This window comes from Cydia fagiglandana, chromosome 10 (assembly GCF_963556715.1).
Source record: "Cydia fagiglandana chromosome 10, ilCydFagi1.1, whole genome shotgun sequence".
Classification (NCBI taxonomy): domain Eukaryota; kingdom Metazoa; phylum Arthropoda; class Insecta; order Lepidoptera; family Tortricidae; genus Cydia; species Cydia fagiglandana.
In genome coordinates, this window is record NC_085941.1 from 6,296,711 (window position 1) to 6,318,961 (window position 22,251).

Consider the following 22,251-nt stretch of genomic DNA (forward strand, 5'->3'; position numbering starts at 1 on the left):
CTTTGGTCACATCCATTCAAGCATATTCTGCACACGTCCGAGAAGAGAACTGGGGTCCATTGCTTAATGGTCCAGTCCATATGATTTTCTGCAAACTCTCTTCGGGCTGTACGGTGTCGCGCCAGCAATCTGGGCCCCGTTGCAGGCCTCCTGGGTGTCAAGTTCGCTTTCTTAAGTCTTCTTCTTATTGTCCACTCACTGGCAGCCACTCCTCGTATCTCACGCAGACGCTGCTGGATGGCAACGCTTGTTAGGTGTCGATCTCGGAGAGATGTTGTGACAATGAAGCGGTCGTCCCTCTCTGATGTACACTTTTTGCGGCCGCTTCTTGGTCTTGAAGTAAAGGATCCAGTCCGTTGGAACCTCTGGTAAACTCTGCAAACTGTAGATTGACTTAAATTCAGCGTGGCAGCTACTGAACGTTGGCTACGCCCCTCTTGCAGGAGCAGAGCTGGACGACTTGGCGGACTTCAGCTTCAGTGGTTTCCATTTTTCACAGGTCTTCTTTACGGGAAAATATGCGGATATGTGTACCGGTCAACTTCTGATAAGTGACTGATAACAACCCCTCCCCTACCCCCCGTTTTATAGGGGTCAAGAGCAACTCGTGCGCGTGATAACACGAAACCACTCACAAATCGGGAAAATGCCGATAATTTGAAAAATACTGGGCCGTTTTCCATGTTTTTTAACTTTTCGTAAAGCTAAAACTTCAAGGGACATGATCTCATTAAAATAATTGGTCAAAATTTATCGGTTTACAAAATTATTGGGTGCAGTTGAAAAAAATTTGTATTTCTGTGTTTACCTGTGACTTCGTAACGCCGAAACGGATGAACCGATTTTGATGTAGTTTCTTTTGTTTGATAGCTGGATTCACTGCGGTGATTTTTTAGGTATATTTTATTAAAATCGGTCTAGCCGTTTTGAAGATATTCTGCATTTCGTCATACTAGTATGGTTATTTTGTTATTTTAAGGTTATACAAGTACTTATAGCTTGAATACCGTCCAACTTATAATAAAACACATAAGACCATTTTTGTTCTAAATTTAATGAGGATTAATTCTGTCCTTGACACTTTTTTGATATCTATTATAGTTTTCGTGAGAATGCCACAAAACTACCAACGGGGACACATTTCAAGGTGGGGGGGGATCGAGCGTCAGGTGGAGGGGGGGGGGAGAGTGGTGCATTTTAAACAGTACACCTAGACGTATCACGTCACACAGGTTTGAAAACTATATTAATTTGTTTGTCTCAAAACATATAATGACTGTATTAAACGCTAGAAAGATGATGATAAACTCCAAATTGTGTGTAGGGGAGCTTGGGGCTTATCGTAACAGGGGTAAGTAGTAACGCTCAATTTTGACGGTGAATTGCAGCATTCAAATAAAATATCCTTTACGGACGTTACATATCACTATTTAATTCGAGGATGTTGCCAATTCATACCATATATGTACGCTATGCAGGTTCAATCTTGCAGTCACCTTCAATAAATCTTGCACGACGAAGCAAGTACGTAATTATACACGCTCTTATGGCTCTGCAAATAGTGCAAATAAGATCGTGCGAGTGATATTTTTGCGAGTTTAGAGCAACTGTACTGACTGGACTGTACTTTTCCATGCGACCAGCGGCAAAAAGTATGTTTTCTATCTTTTGTGTAGATCGTAGTGAGCATTAATTTAGTCACGCCAGTTACATATGCAGCTAATGTACACTTTTTACTCTCCTGTGCAAGTAGAGGGAAAGTGGCATAGTATTTTAAAGAGCCATTAGCAATATTTTGGTGGTTTTGGAACGAATTTTGGCCGAAGGTTTGTTTTAGTGTGCACTCTCCACATCTGCAAACATTTACCTCATACTTACAATACCTACATACAAAATTAGCTCCGACACTACCAAAATATTTCTTTCAAAACCTGGCTCCTTCATGACCTTCATGCTACTTTCCCCCTTCTGAGTAAATAACGAAACAAATCCTCAAATATATTTTTTTACGGAGTTCGCCTCTTGTTTTGGCAGGAGGGATTTTGCCAATGACGACGTTTTAAGACGTACCACGCACGATAAGAATGTTCGGTGAATAATTTTAAAAACAAATCCTCTAATATTAGGCCACATATTTACATATGGGTCAGTCGGGCTCCATTAATCTTTTTATTAGCATTTATGTTATTTTACTACTTACGTTACGTTCTTACCTTTATAGCCCACTAGTGACCCGCCCCGGCTTCGCACGGATTAACAAATTATACACCTAAACCTTCCTCAAGAATCACTAGTGATAGGTGAAAACCGCATGACAATCCGTTCAGTAGTTTTGGAGTTTATCGCGTACAAACAAACACACAATACAAACACACAGACAGACGCGGCGGGAGACTTTGTTTTATATTAAAGTGTAGTGATGTATCAAGTTTTAGAGACTATTATTTTATAATTTTGTGGCAAAAAACTGAGGTATATACGCTGAAGATAAACTACAAGATTTATCAAACTACGAGTAATATATGAGTTAATTGAGTAGGCTCAAATTATAATAAGAGTTATACCGTTCCCGCCTTTGAGAAATATGTAACAACCCAAAAGTGAATGTTTAATAGAAATGTAAAAAAATAACTGTGTCCCACTTCATGTCAATTTGCTTATTTTTTTATGCTATGTTTGTCATTTTCAGTACGGTCCCGTGAACCCGCTCTTCCTCCCAGTGACCGCGCCGAAGGGCCCGGGCTTCACCGCGGTCATACTGACCTACGACCGGGTGGACAGTCTATTCACACTAGTGCGAAAACTGGTGCGCACACCTAGTCTAGCGAAGATCCTCGTAGTGTGGAATAACCAGCGGAAAGCGCCGCCGCCATGTAAGTAAACTCCTACTCCCAGTGACCGCGCCGAAGGGCCCGGGCTTCACCGCGGTCATACTGACCTACGACCGGGTGGACAGTCTATTTACACTAGTGCGAAAACTGGTGCGCACACCTAGTCTAGCGAAGATCCTCGTAGTGTGGAATAACCAGCGGAAAGCGCCGCCGCCATGTAAGTAAACTCCTACTCCCAGTGACCGCGCCGAAGGGCCCGGGCTTCACCGCGGTCATACTGACCTACGACCGGGTGGACAGTCTATTCACACTAGTGCGAAAACTGGTGCGCACACCTAGTCTAGCGAAGATCCTCGTAGTGTGGAATAACCAGCGGAAAGCGCCGCCTCCATGTAAGTAAACCTGATCCCTCACAGTGACCGCACCGAAGGGTCCGGGCTTCACCGCGGTCATACTCACCTACGACCTGGTGGACAGTTTATTCACACTAGTGCGAAAACTGGTGCGCACACCTATTCTAGCGAAGATCCTCGTAGTGTGGAATAACCAGCGGAAAGCGCCGCCGCCATGTAAGTAAACTCCTACTCCCAGTGACCGCGCCGAAGGGCCCGGGCTTCACCGCGGTCATACTGACCTACGACCGGGTGGACAGTCTATTCACACTAGTGCGAAAACTGGTGCGCACACCTAGTCTAGCGAAGATCCTCGTAGTGTGGAATAACCAGCGGAAAGCGCCGCCGCCATGTAAGTATACTTCTATTCCCAGTGACCGCGCCGAAGGGCCCGGTCTTCACTGCGGTCATATGACCTTTTTGTATATATATAAAGGTTTCTCGCGTATTTATTTAATTATTTTAGGTAGGTAGGAATCAATACAACATGCCTGTAAACATCGATGCTCGAACACTAACATAGGTAGTTGATTATTCATCACACGTTTCCAATTGTTATCCCGTTAAAAAAATATCCACTAAAATGTAATAGGAAAATGGCACTCGTGGCTCGCGTGTAAACGAGATTAGAATAGGTTGTTTGAAATTAGGTACATTCGATTCGGATAAATACATGTATTATAAATATCTTAAATCAATTTTGGACAAAAAAGGCCAAATCGAACGTACACTTCTATCAGAATGATATTTGAATGATCTTATTTCTTTGGTAGTTATCGTGCGTCTCACCCGCGCCAAATCATGTTTGGCCAAGTACGAGCGAAATGCTCATGCGAAATGCATACATATAAAAACGGAACTCTATTACTAAGACTCCGCTGTCACCACAACAAATCTATAACTATATTTTCAGTATATGTCTATAACAACAAATACTAAAAACAAAATAAACTACATATTTAACTGGGGCTCCCCCATACAACAAACGTGATTTTTTGTGCGGGAGTCCGACTCGCACTTGGCCGGTTTTTATAAAGCAAATGCAAAAACGACTTTGTTGTATTTTGTCAAGATTAACATTAAAACTTTTTTATATCTTCAAGATTGCGGTCGTTTTACGCCAAAGAATGACCGCAATCCGAAAGATTATAAGCCAAAAAACTAAGTCATTGGATTCTAGACTTTGTTAGCCTTGATTCACGGTCGATATTAGATGCGGCTAAGTATTTGAGTGTCTGTCCGATACAATATATTACAATAGATTTAAAATTAACTCCGATAATGTTTATACAGCTTCTATAAAACAGATGTTAGCCTATCAAAACGCTATAACAATAAAAGCGCTTATAAGATCATTCATTAAAAAAACAACTCTATGTTAAGGAGTTTTAGTTCATATTCCAATCGAAAAGTCCTTAGTTAGGAGCTTGAAAATTTTATAAGTCTCTTAAAAATGTTATTGTAAAATGTGCCTTTTTGGTTGTGTTTAAAGTTTAGTTTGCTTTAATAGCCCGTTGAGCAGTGTTAATTAATATGTTATTACTCATCGATTGGTTACGCACTGACGGGTAGCTCGAGAGTGAATCGGAGAACAGAACAGTTTATAGATTCATTTTAATTGTAGATAATTATTTGAGTTCGTTGAACAATTGTGGGAGCCAATCGAATGACATCTTGGAAATTGTATGTGAAAAGTGTGGAAAAATTCTGTTGTCTGGACATGACATTAATTAATTGTTAACCTGCACGCCACTTTGTAAGGGCGCTGATAGACTTGAGCACCTGATGTATGTGTGTTGCACAATTCCTTGGTAAACTATAAAATTTACCAACGCCATAAAAAATAGGTTTTATCTTTGAATAAATTTAAGTCTATTGGGGCTGATTTAGAAGGTGTGCGAACTCAAATACGCATTTCGCTCAGACACAGTCAGAAAGAAAGAGCTTTGCTCACCTTTACCTAATATCTTCTGTAAGTGGACTATGTGGACAAACGCAAGAGTAGGCTTATTTACCGGCGCGCGAACTCGCATGCGATTTTAGTTACATTGCGGACTGTTGGTTACATCCAATTCAACCGATCGATCAAAAACCGCAATGTAATGAAACTCCCATGCGAGTTCTCGCATCGTCTAAATGAGCCCTTACGAATAAACTAAATATTTTGTTTGGTAACACGAGCTCCAAAATAGGTTTAATAAATTTAAGTTCTATCGAATCGATTATACAAGTGCCCGAGAGAAATCGATTCTCGAGTTCTCCTTTCCTTTATGGATGCCCTGCCGTCATCTTGAATAATGAAATAAGTTAGTTGGGTTATAAGAAACATTTGTAAAAATGTAAAATAATAATCTAGGCAAATTGAAAAGTTGCTGCAATTATTTAACTGAAAAACAAAATAAACTCAGCCGAGCGAATATGGTTTAAATTTCATCGAACTGGAGAAGTACCTACTATATATAGGTCCTACCTTGGGCCTTTAGGTTTTTATTATTATTATTATTTATTAATAAACAGTACAGAGCTTAAAACTATACAGATCCCTGCAAAACTGTATTTACAGTTTGCCTGCAGGTAAGAGTCTCTACATACACGTATATTATTATACTTAATTATTATTTAACATGTTTAATATGTATAAGCACTTAAGTGACACTTGCACGCATGCAATTGTCACTTGAGTGTTTGCAGTAGGTACGATTTTAATGCGCTTTTGAATTTTTTCTTATTTGGTTCATGCCGAATATTCTCGGGTAGACTATTTAGGAAATACGAAAGTCTTTTCCTAAGAGTTCTGTCATCAAAATAGTTACTAACCCAGGGAACTTAAAATTTTCGCGCTGTTACTGTCCTTTTTGTGTTTAGTTGTCCAATGACACTGCAAAAAATGAATAGACATGATCACAAAAAGTAATTAAACACGACAATAAAATGGATTACAATAGACTTACCTCGTGCCGCGGTCATTGTCAATTAGTACGGTGGTGTTCTGGTGTTTAATTTACATATCAACAAAAATCGGCTCGGATACAATACGTGACGTAATTAATTAACTACGAACTGTTTTGATAGTATATAGAGATTACATTGCAGTGCAGAGTAAAGCCGACCACTGACTAACAGTCCGCCGGACGATATCGGCCGGTCAGTTGTTCGGAACTGTCAAAATTTTGTTCTAACTGACAGGCCGATATCGTCCGGCGGACTGTTAGTCAGTGGTCGGCTTTAATGGTGATTGCAATGTGAAAAGCGACCGATTGGTATGACAAATTAGTTAAACGAAATGGTTATAAGTACTCGTAATTTTTAAATTTCTACGGTTCTAGATAGGTAGAGATAGGATCTATCATAGGTACTAGAGCAGGCGCGGCTCACTCCGCGATTTCGTCGCGTCGCTACAAGTACTCGCGGCCACACCAATTTTGGTGTCTATTAGTAGGAGTTGCCGCGCACCGCTATGGAGTTTGGAACGGACGTCACTTGCGCCACTTTGCGGTCATATCTGTCGTAATAGACGCGTTTTGCTAGAGAGTGAACCTGAATAGTTAGACACGTTCGTGCGTTTCCGTGAAAATACGATGGAAAATAATTATGCACTACATCTGTACCTAGTAGTAGTGCCTAAAAATAGTAAAGATGTGAGAGAAAATGTTGAAATAAGTATAAGTATTTTTTTAAATAAATTGTAGTGAGTTACAATTAAAAAATAATTAGGTTTAATATGTAATTAAATCGCTACAATAAATACACGCTACAAATATATATAATCTGTCTTAAACAATCATAAAATCATTTAATTGCCGTTATAAACGTAGTACGGTAATAAATAACGAAGAGAATACGAGCATTTCATAAAAAAGTTCTGCGTCTTTTTATGATGAAAATAATTAATAATAATTGTATTTGCGCGTTACTTTCGATTGTTTACTTTCGTATGGCAATTACAACACACTGGAGATAATTCATTAAATTATAACCTAAATCTTTCATCATCATTATTGACTGAACTCGTTATGTATAACATAAATGCCCATTTTATACTCGTCCTATTTCGGCTCTCGCTCTCGCCGATAAAATGCCTCGGATGCCCTTGTTGTATAATCTATTATTTAAAACACGTTTTTTTTTCTTTTTCCAGCGTCCGAGTGGCCAGTGATCAACAAGCCGCTGAAGGTGATAAGGACCAAAGAGAACAAACTGTCCAACCGTTTCTTCCCGTACGACGAGATCGAGACCGAGTGCCAGCTCACCATTGACGATGACATTGTCATGTTGACGCCAGATGAATTAGAGTTTGGGTGAGTATGGGCTGATTTAGACGACGCGCAAACTCATATGCGATTCTAGTTACAATGCGGACTGTTGGTTACGTCCAATTCAACCGACCGATCAAAACCCGCAATGTAATGAAACTCGTATGCGAGTTCTCGAATCGTCTAAATGAGTCCTGTTTTTTGCTGTCGCAATTTACTCCAAAGAGAACAAACTGTCCAATCGTTATTTCCCGTACGACGTGATCGAGACTGAATGCCAGCTCACCATTGACGATGACATTGTCATGTTGACGCCAGATGAATTTGAGTTTGGATGACTATTTTTTGCTGTCGCAATTTATTCTAAAGAGAACAGACTATCCAAACGTTTCTGCCCGTATGAAGAAATCGAGACCGAGTGCCAGCTCACCATTGACGATGACATTGTCATGTTGACGCCAGATGAATTAGAGTTTGGGTGCGTATTTTTTGCTGTCGCAATTTATTCTAAAGAGAACAGACTATCCAAACGTTTCTGCCCGTATGACGAGATCGAGACCGAGTGCCAGCTCACCATTGACGATGACATTGTCATGTTGACGCCAGATGAATTAGAGTTTGGGTGCGTATTTTTTGCTGTCGCAATTTATTCTAAAGAGAATAGACTATCCAAACGTTTCTGCCCGTATGAAGAGATCGAGACCGAGTGCTCACCATTGACGATGACATTGTCATGTTGACGCCAGATGAATTAGAGTTTGGGTGAGTACTTTTTGCTGTCGCAGTTTAGGTTCTCCAAAGAGAACAAACTGTCCAACCGTTTCTTCCCGTACGACGAGATTGAGACCGAATACCAATACTTTTTCAACATTTTCGCCTGTCGAAAAGTCCAAAGTTACAGCCGATTTTCTTATTCGAGACCACTTTTACTTTGGAAGTTGTTAAAAGTTTACCCACATGTCAAAAATATCATCTCTTGACTCAAGAACCCAACGCACTCATATCGCCCTGATATAAGTATAGTCAAAGGTAGGTTCGTAAAATTTGGAACATTCAAAGTATTCAAACATTTCACCTTGCTACGATTTCCACTGCGTCCACCACAAAAAAAACCGGGCAAGTGCGAGTCGGACTCGCGCACGAAGGGTTCCGTACCATAAAGCAAAAAAAAACGGAAAAAAATGCAAAAAGAAAACGGTCACCCATCCAAGTACTGACCACGCCCGACGTTGCTTAACTTTGGTCAAAAATCACGTTTGCTGTATGGGAGCCCCACTTAAATCTTTATTTTATTCTGTTTTTAGTATTTGTTGTTATAGCGGCAACAGAAATACATCATCTGTGAAAATTTCAACTGTCTAGCTATCACGGTTTGTGAGATACAGCCTGGTGACAGACAGACGGACAGACGGACGGACAGCGAAGTCTTAGTAATAGGGTCCCGTTTTACCCTTTGGGTCCGGAACCCTAAAAACCATGTACAGCAGTGTAAAACCGAGTTGCATCTCATATATATTAATTGATTACCACAACTTGAAGATAAAGTAAGAATAATTAACCCCGGGTTTACGGGTGTTTGACGCCGCTTTACTCATAGTAGGGGAGCCTAAGAGAGGATTTTGTATAGTTACTCGACCGTGCCAAATTAAGTTATAAATTATATCTATCTACCCGTGAAGATCTACTTTAACCACTTTTAGCTGGAGTTGGCAGTTAAAATAGTTAAAAAAGTACATAAGTGTAGTAAGACTGCCCACCAACCCCCACCAACCAACCAACCCACCAACATTGACGGCTAAAAGTGGTTTATGTAGATCTCCTAATTCTCCACGGGTAAGAACATATCACTTATATCTTCTTAATCTGACTCGCTGGAGTAACTCCAAAAAATCCTTTCTAGGGCTCGACACACGCTCAAGTAACTCCAAAAAGTCTCCTCTTTGGCTCCCCTACTATAATACATAGTGATCGATTAGTGAGAATAATCAAATCATGCGCATGCCGTTTAGCACTGTGGGATTAATCGAGCGTGCTAAAAAGGCAGTAGACCGTATCACATAATAAGGACTGTATCGTTTATTATAAATACAGATAAAACCTGGTCTAACTGTTGACGTGTGTATTATTTTGTATTACTATGTTCTTAAGGTATAATCTGGGGGTATTTTTAAGACATATCTGATATAAGAATGTTTTACATTTATTTTATTTTAGGGACTTTATGATGATTTTAATACCTTCTAGCAAATGTAATTCGGACAAGCCTATCGAGCTTAATTTGAGACTATTTCACCGATTCCTTAGTACGATTTAAAGAAACAAAAGGTTAATATGCTGCCAAAATATGCCATCTAAGTGTCCTTTTCATGATTGCTCAATTGAACATCCACAGAATAAATGTGGTGTATTTTATCTTTACATGAAAACGACTTTTTATGCAACATTTTGGATTCCCGTCAATTTCTGACGCCAGGGAAATGACGGAAACAGCTAAAAGAATCTACCGAAATCCAAAGCCTAACGGACATTCATGGCGTTGAACCATGGCTAGAACAGGTCGATAGAAACGCTCCATGATGGTTATATTGTATACCAAAGTCGGGGTTGTCGTAAGTAACATGCCATATTTTCAAAAAGGCCACCAAGCACAGATCCAAAACTTTTTTTCCAACTAAAAGAAATGATTAGACTATGCCCAGATGTTTCGCTTTACGAATCATATGTAATTGCTGTTTACATAGTACGATTTTTTTTGTGTAATACTTATCTTGTTCGCAAACCGTAAATTTTCTTGTAGTATTTATCCGAAATCGTTGTAGTTACTCGGGAGGATTGGGTAAATATTGTCCAAACCATATGCTTTACGTGATCTCCCAGGACGAAATGTTACTTATTATTAAAGCACTAATTAAACTATATGTGTAATTTTTTAATAAAAACATAATACCAGAAAAAACGGCTAAGTAAAGTTGTATTTATAATAAACGATACAGTCCTTAATATGCTACTAATTTAACTTTCTCGTGCAATGGACTGTAATTATTTTAAATATGTCTTCTATGTAGATACCTGCCTATCCACTTCTTGTGTGCATAATAGTAATATGTCTACTTCAACACTTCAATCTGTCAGTTAAGTGAATCAATTGCATTTGAGTGCTGGCAATGATCTCTGTTATTACCAGACATAGAAGTTATTGTGGCAAAATAAAGTGATTGACAAAATTAACTATCGACATTTCTCTTATCGATGTAACTTTATCATCGATTTTAACACTGTATAATAACATAGCTATCGCGAAGTACACGACAGGTTCGATATCTTCTTTGATATTTTAATTGTTTTCTGTCCTTTGGGCGTTGTATACTAGAGTTTTTGTTTTATTTTCTAGTACACTAAATATAGTAAAAAAGAAATTATATATGTGCCAGTTTGTAATTGATTTGCATTCTTAAAATTTGTAGGTTATTTACAGCAAGTAGAAGTTACATCTTTTAATTATTAATCTGTCACAGACTTATCGATAGCAGATTTATCGATGTTTCATTTTCTCAAACACTCGATTATGCCACAAAAACTTCTATGTCTGGTTATTACACATAAACATTTTCATTGGTAACAAAACAGTTTATCTTTATGTTGGCCGTAATTGCGGTTTTGGAATGCATCATAGAGGGTTTATCATGTGTATATGTGTAGACCAAAGTGTTCGTTACTTGCGTACTTACTACAGGGTGCCTAGCCAAGATGCCAATCGTTTACGCTCTGTAGCGAACGAAACGTCAATGTCTCTGTCGCACAACGATAGGCATCTTGGTAAGGCGCTCTGACTTACTAATTGACTTTCATGATCTGATTACATGGCATTGCGTGCATACGTGTTCAATGTTAAGGTGCAGGTGGTTCAGAAAACGGAGTTTTTAAAAAGTCGTAGCGCTTTTTTGGATCACAATACGGCTGCCATAAATTTAATTAGCAAGCTTGAAGCCTTTTTTGGGGTACTGTATCGATTCGAGTCCCGAGTTTTTAACTTTCGCTCGCTAGAAAAATATAACGAACGTACATAATAGGTTGCTTCTAAATTCTAAAATGCCGATTTTTAGAATCATGATTATCATGTTTGAGAGAATGGATCGATTTTTAACCGACTTCCAAATCTCAAAGAAGGAGGTTATCAATTCGGTTGTATGTTTTTTTTTTTATTTTTTTTTTTTTTTTTTTTATGTTTGTTACTCCATAACTCCGTCATTACTGGACCGATTTTGAAAATTCTTTTTTTAATTGAATGTATATGCATACAGATTGGTCCCGTTTTTGTCAAAACCCAGTTCTGATGATGGGATCCATGAGGAATCGAGGGAACTCCTCAAATCTTAAAGGCATACACATAGTGATTTTTAGTTTTTTATCAACGAATCAAGCATATACATCCAAAAAAGTGACATTTGATGAAGTGGAACTGCTGATGATGATCAGAACGGAACTCTTCAACGACGCATAGTTCACGGTTGGCGATTTGTCCTCTTCGTTATGTTTGTTAAGCAAGTTAAGTTTTTAAGCCACATTTTTGTCAAGCTCGAGTTCTGATGATGGGATCCATGAGGAATCAAGGGAACTCCTCAAATCTTAAAGGCATGCGTATAGAGATTTTTGTATTTACATCAGAAAATCAAGCATTTTCATTAAAAACTGTCGCATTTGATGAAGTGGAACTGCTGATGATGATCAGAACAGAACTCTTCAACGACGCATGGTACACGTCTGGTGATTACGAATTTCGATTTTGACTTGGACTGGGACCCGGACTCGGACTCATACCCGGACCCGGACCTGGACTCGGATCCAGATTCGGACCCGGACTCGGATCCTGACTCGGACCCGGACTCGGATCCGGTCTGGGATCCGGACACGGACACGGACCCGGCCTCGGACCCAGACTCGGACCCGGACTCGGACTCGGACTCGGACCCGGACCTGGACTCGGACCCGGGCTCGGACCCGGACTCGGACCCGGACCCGGACTCGGACTCGGACTCGGACCCGGACTCGGACCCGGACTCGGACTCGGACTCGGACCCGGACCTGGACTCGGACCCGGGCTCGGACCCGGACTCGGACCCGGACCCGGACTCGGACTCGGACTCGGACCCGGACTCGGACCCGGACCTTGGCCCGGAAAACCACTATGATACCTTAACTAAATAAACCACTATGATTACCTACCATAAAATGTAGGTATAAAGTATGATGATGCCAATCTTACTAACCCCTCCCGCTTAAACCCCCGTACACCGCATCGCATGCGCCATTAAGTGGGTTAGGTTAGGTTTGAACTGCGATCCTCACAGAACCGAACAAGGGTTAGGTTAGGTTGAAACTGCGAGCCTTACAGAAACGGAATGCTACTTGAAAAGTCGGTTTGATTAGGTTCGAACTGCGATCCTCACAGAACCGAACTGCTATCTGAGAAGTGGGTTAGGTTAGGCTAGAACTACGACCCTTATGGCTCCTCTACACGATGGGCCAACGCCGGCCACTCCAAGGGACGCATTTATGCGTTAGAGGGAGCAAGTAATATTGCTATCTCTTTCTACCGCATGGCTGCGTCCCTTGGAGTGGCCGGCGTTGGCCCATCCTGTAGAGGAGCCATTACAGAAGCGAAATGCTAGTAGAAAAATGGGTGGTTTTACCTCCTTTTCTACATAGTGTACTATCTACTATAATCTTTCACCGGCCCCCAAAGAAGTCGGTTTTTTTTTCTTAAAAATTATTTTATTATAAATTTAAACGTACAAAAAATAAAAAAATCATGGTATCCGCGTTCGCTCGCCGGTACGCACTTCCATCTTGCTCACGGTTCTCAGTGAGAGTGAGAGAAGAACCCGAACTTACTCGGCCTTAAGCCTTAGTGATTTTCCACTGATTTGTTTAATGATATGTGATGCGAGATGTGGCTATCGGACCGTTGCACGCATGACATGGTAATAGATGCGCGTTATCAGAATGCATGGAATTATTAACAACTAGATGAGAACCCGGCTTCGCTCGGGTATAATAAAAGATAATACTCATTTTGGATTAAATAATTATTTCATTTTAGACTAAACGTTTATCAAGGCGGCGGTTACCTATCCCATCTCCGAAAACTTTATACTTATGCGTTTATTAAAACCTCGATCTTTCCCCTTTTTAGTTGACCTTAATAATGTTTGCCCAAAGAATCATTGCCAACATTTTCAAGAGCCCGGTTTATTGCAGGTTTAGTTCGAAAATGATTTAAAATGATTTTTTTTGCATTTCTATAGTGATTATAGTAACCTCTATAGTGATTATAGTAACTGATATTTAAATAACCGGACCTAACCTAACCGGACCTAACGTAATCGTTTTTTGTCAATTTTTGACCCCCCCCCCCTAAAATCATCCAAAAATTCGAAAATTCTTCGCTAAGGAAAAGGAAAGGATCGCAGTTCCAACCTAACCTAACCCCCTTTTCTGGTAGCAGTTCGGTTCTGTAAGGATCGTAGTTCTAACCTAACCTAAACCATTTTTATGGTAGCAGTTCAGTTCTTCAAGGATTGCAGTTCTAACCTAACCCACTTTTCTGGTCGTAGTTCTGTTCTGTAAAGGCAGCAGTTCTAACCTAACCTGCTTACTTGTTGCATTTCGGTTCTGTACCTCTTACTTGTTGCATTTCGGTTCTGTACCTCTCACCTAAGGGGCTGTCCATAAATTACGTCATCGTATTTGACCATTTTTGAATTTTTGACCCCCCCTCCCCCTAAAATCATCCAAAAATCATGCTTCGAATGACCCCGTTTCCTCCTACGTCATGCTAGCATCATCCGATGTCCAGACCCCCTCCCCCTTATTTGAAATGACGAAATTTATGAATAGCCCCTAACGGACTAACCCACTTTTCCATCTCAAAGGAGGGAACCCAAATTTCATGCACCCATCATGGCACTAAAATGTCAGTATGGAAGTTGTGAGTACAATTTCATCTCAATTCACCTGACGATTTATAAAAAGACATGCTGACGTTATTTTTATATATTTTTACTTTAATTTACAAAAAATATATCTTATATAAAAATAGTACAATTTACTACAACAATCAGTCTTTTGCAATTAAATACATATAAATAATCGTATTAAACTAAGTATATCATATAAAGTTAGCCTTTCACAAAACCAAGTATAGTAAGGCTATGAGGTATTCCACCAAAGATAGCAAGGACCATGATTCCATCAGAGATGTGCAAGGATGCGTAGAGAGGTAGATTTGTTTCTTTAGAGTGAATATTAGAATTACTTCAATTACCTATCCTCACTCAGCGCAGTCCTGGAGGACAATTTGTATTGGTTCTTACAAACACATTCCTCGCTATGCATCCCCACATCCCAGAAGAAACCGCAGCTTTACCATCTGTCAAACACATTCTTCTCAAAACATTTTTTTGTTTCAAAATGTCTAAAACTTGAAATGACTTACAATTTCTTAAAACATTAAAGTTTTTATCTGAATTTTAATTTTGGATTTTCTCCCCTTAATACAAATTTGAAAAGAACTGAACCTAGTTAATACATTTTCATCATTTGGGTGGTCTTCGGGCCGTGATGTTTAACTTTGTTTTATAATACCGTCCTGCTCTTCGTCTCCTTTTAAAGTGACAATTAATTCCTTCAGCATTTATGTCAAGATAAGTGACCTTAAATAAAAATAAAATACCTAATGTAATAAATACATGTCCATACGAAACAAAACTTTGTGCATATAATTATCATTATACATACCGGAAAGTCATCAAAAAAATCCAGAGAGCTCTTCAATATAGAAGCAAATGATTTTGTGATTTCGGATGCTGTAGTGTGGATGTATTTTTTTTTATCTCCACAACCTTATTAATCCACATTTGTCTGGCAGTCTTCTGGCTACAGCATTCAAAATACTTGAAACTATCTGCAAAAAATGAATATTGTATGGGTATATAAATACAGATTTTAAAAGTATAACTGGAACTGGAAGGGAGGATTAGAGCGAATAGGAGCCACTTGCACCATCCCACTAACCCGGGGTTAAGCATTTAAACCGTGAAGGCAGGCGTGGCTCACTCCGTGATTTCGTCGCTTTGCTACAGGTAGCTAAAAGTACATCGGTTCCGCCCTAATTTTGGGGAAAGCCATAAGCCGCGCGTGGCACTGTCGCCACCTAGCGGCCATATCTGTGCTGATCGTAACAGACACGCTTTGTTAGAGAGTGAGTCTTCTGCATCTAGTACTATTATAACAGTACTGGTAACCATGGTAACTTAACTCCAGGTTTAACCGCTCAACCCGGCCTAACCCAGGATAGTGAAATGGTGCAAGGAATAATTTCACATTTTTTTTGGGTGATAGAAAGAGTTTATACATATTAAGTAGCTACATAAAATAATAATAATGATTCATGGATACATGTGTGCGGACACAGCACATTAAAGTTCAATTTAGATTTAATCTTAGGAAAAGCACTTACCAAGATTTATATGACTTATATTTATATCACATTATATGTATGCATCTGCTGCATATTATATTTGCAAGTACTTTGTGTACAGTCGGCAAAGCTATTAGCTTGGTATGGTACCCCTGTATACACATTTGTATGCAGAATGCTAAGCTAATTTTTGCTGATGGTACCTGGCAAATATTTTACCGTGACAATAGTTACATACAGTTAATAAATCTTTACGAACCGCCCTTCGTTGCATTGTTTTTCAGCGTTTGTGGCAAGGTTTGTTCAGGTAACAAAATTATTTGTCAACAACATGACAACAATAATAAAAGATTGAAACAATTATGTCGGTTAAAGATACTCACGATTTTCGGCATAGGTTTTTTTTACGCGGCGGTGCCGTGTCATCGTTAGTAAGTATAGTCCTCCTCCTCCTCATCGTTTTCGATGACGGCGACCCCAAATAAATCGTTGACGTTGTCTAGCGTGAACCCTGGCTGGCCAGGCCGAACTTGGCCTTTAATACTCTATTGCACGCGTGACAATAAAGTTGGCTAGCTGCGTCGAGCGTGTACACGTAGGAGGGCTTAGGTTAGTCACAAACATTTAGACCCTTTACTGAAAATTAAACTTAATTTCAGACTGGTAAAGCACAAACTTTTGGTTTTACCATGGTTTTACCCGTCAATCAATGCACAATACATGATTGGGTGTCATCTGTCACCAGTGTCATCTTACATTATATGTGTCTTACACTGACATAATCGTTTTTTTTAAATAGGCTTACCCACACTCTCACCAGCAATCTGTCCAACATGCATGACGGATGTAAAAATATTTACAATTTCTGAACGAAACCATAGAGCTGTCAAATGTCAACCAACAAATTGAACATTTGCATTGTTTGTCGAAATTTTTTCACTTTTAAATGCAAAATACTCGACAATACGAATTTTGCGGATACATGTTCTCGATTCAAAAGTGATATTTTTTCAAGCTCTTTCGATTGAGCATAATTTCATTTAGGTCTACCGTTAAAGCGGCTCGCGTTTATTAATAAAGAAGATGATAAATATACTTGATCGATGGGTTAGGATTGTCTATCTTAATCAATATTTCTTATCGATGAAAATACTTAGCTGTTTTTTGGTTTTATTATGAGACTTTAATTTAAACAAAAGCGAGGAAGGGTAAATGAAGTGATTCTATTGGTTCTTAACAAATATCCATCGCTACGCACGCTCACATATCTCTCGTGGAAGCGCAGTCTTAGAGGCATGTAAATATAATATTGGCAAGACGTTTGTGAAAAGATACCTACTTCTTGATCTCTACTTTGCTATCACACCAGTTGACGAGCAATTTCTTATGTTACGAATGTTACGATAATGTTTAAAATAGCATGTTATTTATGCGCGTGGGTTAAACGGACAGTAATCAATTAATTGATAATTATATCGCAAAGACAGTTATTTATGTAAACAATGTTTGCTCATATGTATATTAATTATATTATATTAGCTGTCGCTCGCGGCCCCGTGTAGAAGCCGTTATAAACCAACCTTATTTTCAATCCATTAGAGGTTAAATTTGTAAAAAATCTCTCCATAATACTACAACCTCCAGATATAGATATTACTTAAGTATGTATGTTTGAAATTTCCAGGTTTATAAAAAATACCTTATACATCGAGTATTATGACTTTTTTATGCCAGAACAGTTTTATTGTGCCTGATTGTCTTAAACTTAAAACACAAATGAACTAGTAAAAAGCGTAAAATGCCAACACATTGCAAGGAAAAATAATCAATGTTTGATGGATGACAACTATGACTATTGCTAATCTTAAAAAAACGATAATTAGTCCGCTAATTGTGTAATTCATCATCGTGCATTCAGCGGCAAACAATTTACTTCTTACAATGTACATACTAGTACTACTATTAGTAACTACTTTGAAAAAGTCCCATGTCTCATTCTATTCATGTTGGAATGCGATATCTCTGTACGCAACTTTGTAAGATACGGGTAAAAAAGTCGTAGTGAAAGAATTTGGATAAACATTCCGTATTTGAACGTAATGTGACGTATTATGGCTACCCTACTTTACTAAGTCCTGTAGACTTATTATTTTTCATGAAGATTCAATAGGACTTAGTTACCAATACATTTAAAGCGTTTTTCTAAACGGTGCAATAGTAGTACTACATTCAAGAGGAACTACTATTTATTTATTATTATTTTGATTTCAGTTTCGACGTGTGGCGTGAGTTTCCCGACCGGATCGTGGGGTTCCCGTCCCGTCTCCACGTGTGGGACAACGGCACTAACTCCTGGCGATACCACAGCGAGTGGACCAACCAGATTTCCATGGTGAGTCGGAGTAGAATAGTCTCTAGTAACAAGTCCTCGTATGATTCAATTTCGACGTGTGGCGTGAGTTTCCCGAAATCGTAGGGTTCCTATCCCGCCTCCACGTGTGGGACAAAGGCACTAACTCCTGTTGATACCACAGCGAGTGGACCAACCAGATTTCCATGGTGAGTCAGAGTAGAATAGTCTCTAGTAACAAGTCGTATAATTCAGTTTCGACGTGTGGCGCGAGTTTCCCGACCGAATCGTGGGGTTCCCGTCCCGTTTCCACGTGTGGAACAACGGCACTAACTCCTGGCGATACCACAGTGAGTGGACCAACCAGATTTCCATGGTGAGTCGGAGTAGAATAGTCTCTAGTAACAAGTCCTCGTATGATTCAATTTCGACGTGTGGCGTGAGTTTCCCGACCGGATCGTGGGGTTCCCGTCCCGCCTCACGTATAATAGAATAGAATAGGTTTTTATTCGTAAACACACAGACAATAGACATACATATAAAAAAACAGTGAAAAATAAAGTGACACGAAATGGTCCCATCTCAGCATGTTGCTGGCGACTTCCAGCGCTGATCTTCCGATGAGACCATCAAGTGAGAAATGATCACGGAAGGTAACAGGTACAAACAGCTACACTTAACTGCCCATCGGTGGACCTTATGCCTTTTGTAATAAGATACACCGATGGACAATTGGACAGTTAACAGTGTGAGCGATGGTACGAGTACAATCAATGATAATTACTTTATCTAGAAGTGTCTAAAAATAACAAATAGAATCTCTGTTTTTAATGTAATTAATGTTAAAAATAATATACTCGTAATAAACGTTTATTACCTAAGCTTATAAACGTTTTACTTTCACCTATGCGTGCGTTGCGCTAATATAAGTCTTAGCAGATACATATGTGCAATTGATTTATAGCGAGTAATTGCATCTTCTCTTTTTCTCACTGAACGAAACGAATAGTATACAAACTAATGTAGATGGGCGTTTTCATTTGTTTTGATTTCATAATAGATTACAATATATGAATGAGATGAAATGAATGAAAAATATTTATTTCGAGCAACTATGGACTTATACAGATTTGTTAGTAGACTTACGTTCCTAATGTTAGTACCTAATAAACTATTACAATATATATACACTGCTGGAAACATGCATTTCGCAGCAGTGTCTCATATACGGGCAGTCAAGTCTGTCCGCTATCACACACAGGATAGGGTAGGGTTGGGGCTGGCCCGCACCCGGCGCACCAGGGATGTGCATCGTTTGCGCATAGTCGCATAAAAGCAGTCCACGCGCGCTTCTGCGAACATCCCTGATGCGCTGCAGAAACGAGGCAGCCCCATCAATACCCGGAACGCGTTGTTTTATTGGATCCGGAGGGCCCCGTAGGCCCGCTGCGTATAGAACCTATGGAGGTTAGCCTATGGAGGCTGCACGTATACAGGGAAGTACAGTATATTTTAAATAAGGTAAGTTTTACCTCCCTTGTACATCGCGCAAACCTACGGGAAATCATATTTGCCCTAACCGACAGAGCCCTCCGTTCTCGTTCTACGTCCAGATTGTCCTTTAAGTCAGACGTAACAATATGACCTAAATATTTGAAGCTTCCCAGAGAGGGTTCTCTAGTGGAATATCATTCAGATATATGGGAGGAACCTCATTAACCCTATTTTTGCCGGGGTCAAATACCATAAAATTACTTTTAGTTACATTAATATAAATTATGCTATCTCATTCTATACGGAACTCTGTGAACGCAATGTAATTGTGTTTGGTTTTACGAATTTTCTCAATAAGTGTTATGCAGCGTACTACGTAGGCGAACAACACGCGAACGCGAAGCGAAGCGATGCGGCGCGGGGTGAATCAATCCTTCGATACCTATAGCAGTTTTCTACGTGGGCGATTTCGTTGCGAACGCGAACGCCTTGGGCCCGCCGCGTCGCGTTCGCGAGTTGTTCGCTTACGTAAGACGCAGCGTTAGTTGCCTGTTGAGAAAAAAGTACAGTCAGCGATAAAAGATTGTATAAAAAAATATTTGACAAAAAGCTTATTTACCGTTCCAGGTTCTAACCGGCGCCGCGTTCCACCACAAGATCTGGTCGTGGTACTATACGTACCGCATGCCGGCCGCCGTGCGCGCGTGGGTCGACGACAACTTCAACTGCGAGGACATCGCGATGAACTTCCTAGTGGCCAACGTCACTGGCAAGCCGCCTATTAAGGTAAAGTTGCTTGAAACGTCCGCTAGATGTCGCAGTGCCGGATTGCGCGAATTCTAGATAGCGCTAACGGTATATCGACGACAACTTCAAAATGTGACCTTGCCACCCATCATGATAAGTTTTTCGAAAGGTCTCTTAGATGTCGCTGTATGCCTATTGGAGGTTTCTAAATCGCGCTAACGATGTGGAGTCTATATCTAGTAAGGATAACTTTCTTGCCTCCCATCTACGTGATTGTTGGTCACAGTCATGATGAGCGAAGGGAATTTTAAAAAGAAAACGTGCTCATGCTCAACTTGGCAAACATGTGAATTTTCGTGGGCTTAAATTTCCATACAATTTGACATCTGCAAAGTATAATAGAGTAGAGCAGCGGTCGGCAACCTTTTAGCAGCCAAGGGCCACATAGTAGTTAACGAAGTTGACGAGGACTGCATTTTGTTAATATTTATGACTTTTTTTTAATTTATTTATTACTAAAAGATAAGTTACATTAATTATTGTTACTTGTCTGCCAAACTGCATAGCACTGCTATATTGTTACTTATCAAACATTGTCGTTTGTCAATATTACATACAAAATAGCCAGGGAGGATGAGCGGGCCGCTTGTTGCCGACCGCTGGAGTAGAGTGCTGTCCGTTCGTTCGTCAATGTCTAGGTAGCGTAGAGAGCACGCCTTTAGTCCAAACCCCATTTCAAGCCCAATATAATAATATCTTAAACATCAAATTCCAGGTAACCCCCCGCAAGAAGTTCAAATGCCCCGAGTGCACCAACACGGAGATGCTCTCAGCCGACGCGCGCCACATGACCCAGCGCTCCGCCTGCATACAACGCTTCACCCAAATATATGGACACATGGCATTAAAATCCGTGGAATTCAGAGCCGATCCCCTTCAGTATATGGAGAATTCCGGTATACCACATATGTATCCTGATATAGGTATGCTTTAAACCTGGTAAAAATTCAAAAATCCTGAAGATAAGCGCGTGATGTGTATACAACGCTTCACGCAAATACATGGACACATGGCCTTAAAGTCTGTGGAGTTTAAGGCCGATCCACTGCAGTACATGGAAAATTCCGGTATACCATACATGTATCCTGATATAGGTATGCTTTAAACCTGGTAAAAATTCTAAAACCCTGAAGATAAGCGCGTGACGTGTATACAACGCTTCACGCAAATACATGGACACATGGCCTTAAAGTCTGTGGAGTTTAAGGCCGATCCACTGCAGTACATGGAAAATTCCGGTATACCACATATGTATCCTAATATAGGTATGCTTTAAACCTGGTAAAAATTCAAAAATCCTGAAGATAAGCGCGTCACGTGTATACAACGCTTCACGCAAATACATGGGCACATGGCGTTAAAGTCTGTAGAGTTTAGGGCCGACCGACTGCAATACATGGAAAATTCCGGTATACCACATATCGGCACTACTTTGGAAAAAAAAACTCTTTGTTCTGTCAATCAAAAGAAAACTGTGGTATCTATGTATCGGATGCATACCTACAGATTTACTGCTTTTCAACTTTGAGTAGTAGTGTGAGATACGAGATTTTTTCAAAGAAGTGCCGATATGCATCCTGATATAACTGTATGCTTCAAACCAAGTAACACTCTACATAACATTTAAAACAGCGAAAGTCGTTCA

At 39.8% G+C, this 22,251-nt stretch overlaps 1 protein-coding gene across 1 annotated transcript in view; it reads left to right on the top strand.

Moving 5' to 3' along the window:
- The window catches only part of LOC134668157 (exostosin-2), a 70,740-nt gene extending 49,032 nt beyond the window's left edge, over positions 1 to 21,708 (top strand). The window contains exons 3-7 of the mRNA XM_063525676.1: positions 2,690 to 2,873; positions 7,362 to 7,521; positions 18,227 to 18,347; positions 20,427 to 20,585; positions 21,322 to 21,708. Coding sequence (XP_063381746.1) covers positions 2,690 to 2,873; positions 7,362 to 7,521; positions 18,227 to 18,347; positions 20,427 to 20,585; positions 21,322 to 21,540 — 843 coding nt within the window. The 3' untranslated portion in view covers positions 21,541 to 21,708. The remainder of the gene's footprint in view (positions 1 to 2,689; positions 2,874 to 7,361; positions 7,522 to 18,226; positions 18,348 to 20,426; positions 20,586 to 21,321) is intronic.
- The last annotated feature ends 543 nt before the right edge of the window (positions 21,709 to 22,251 follow it).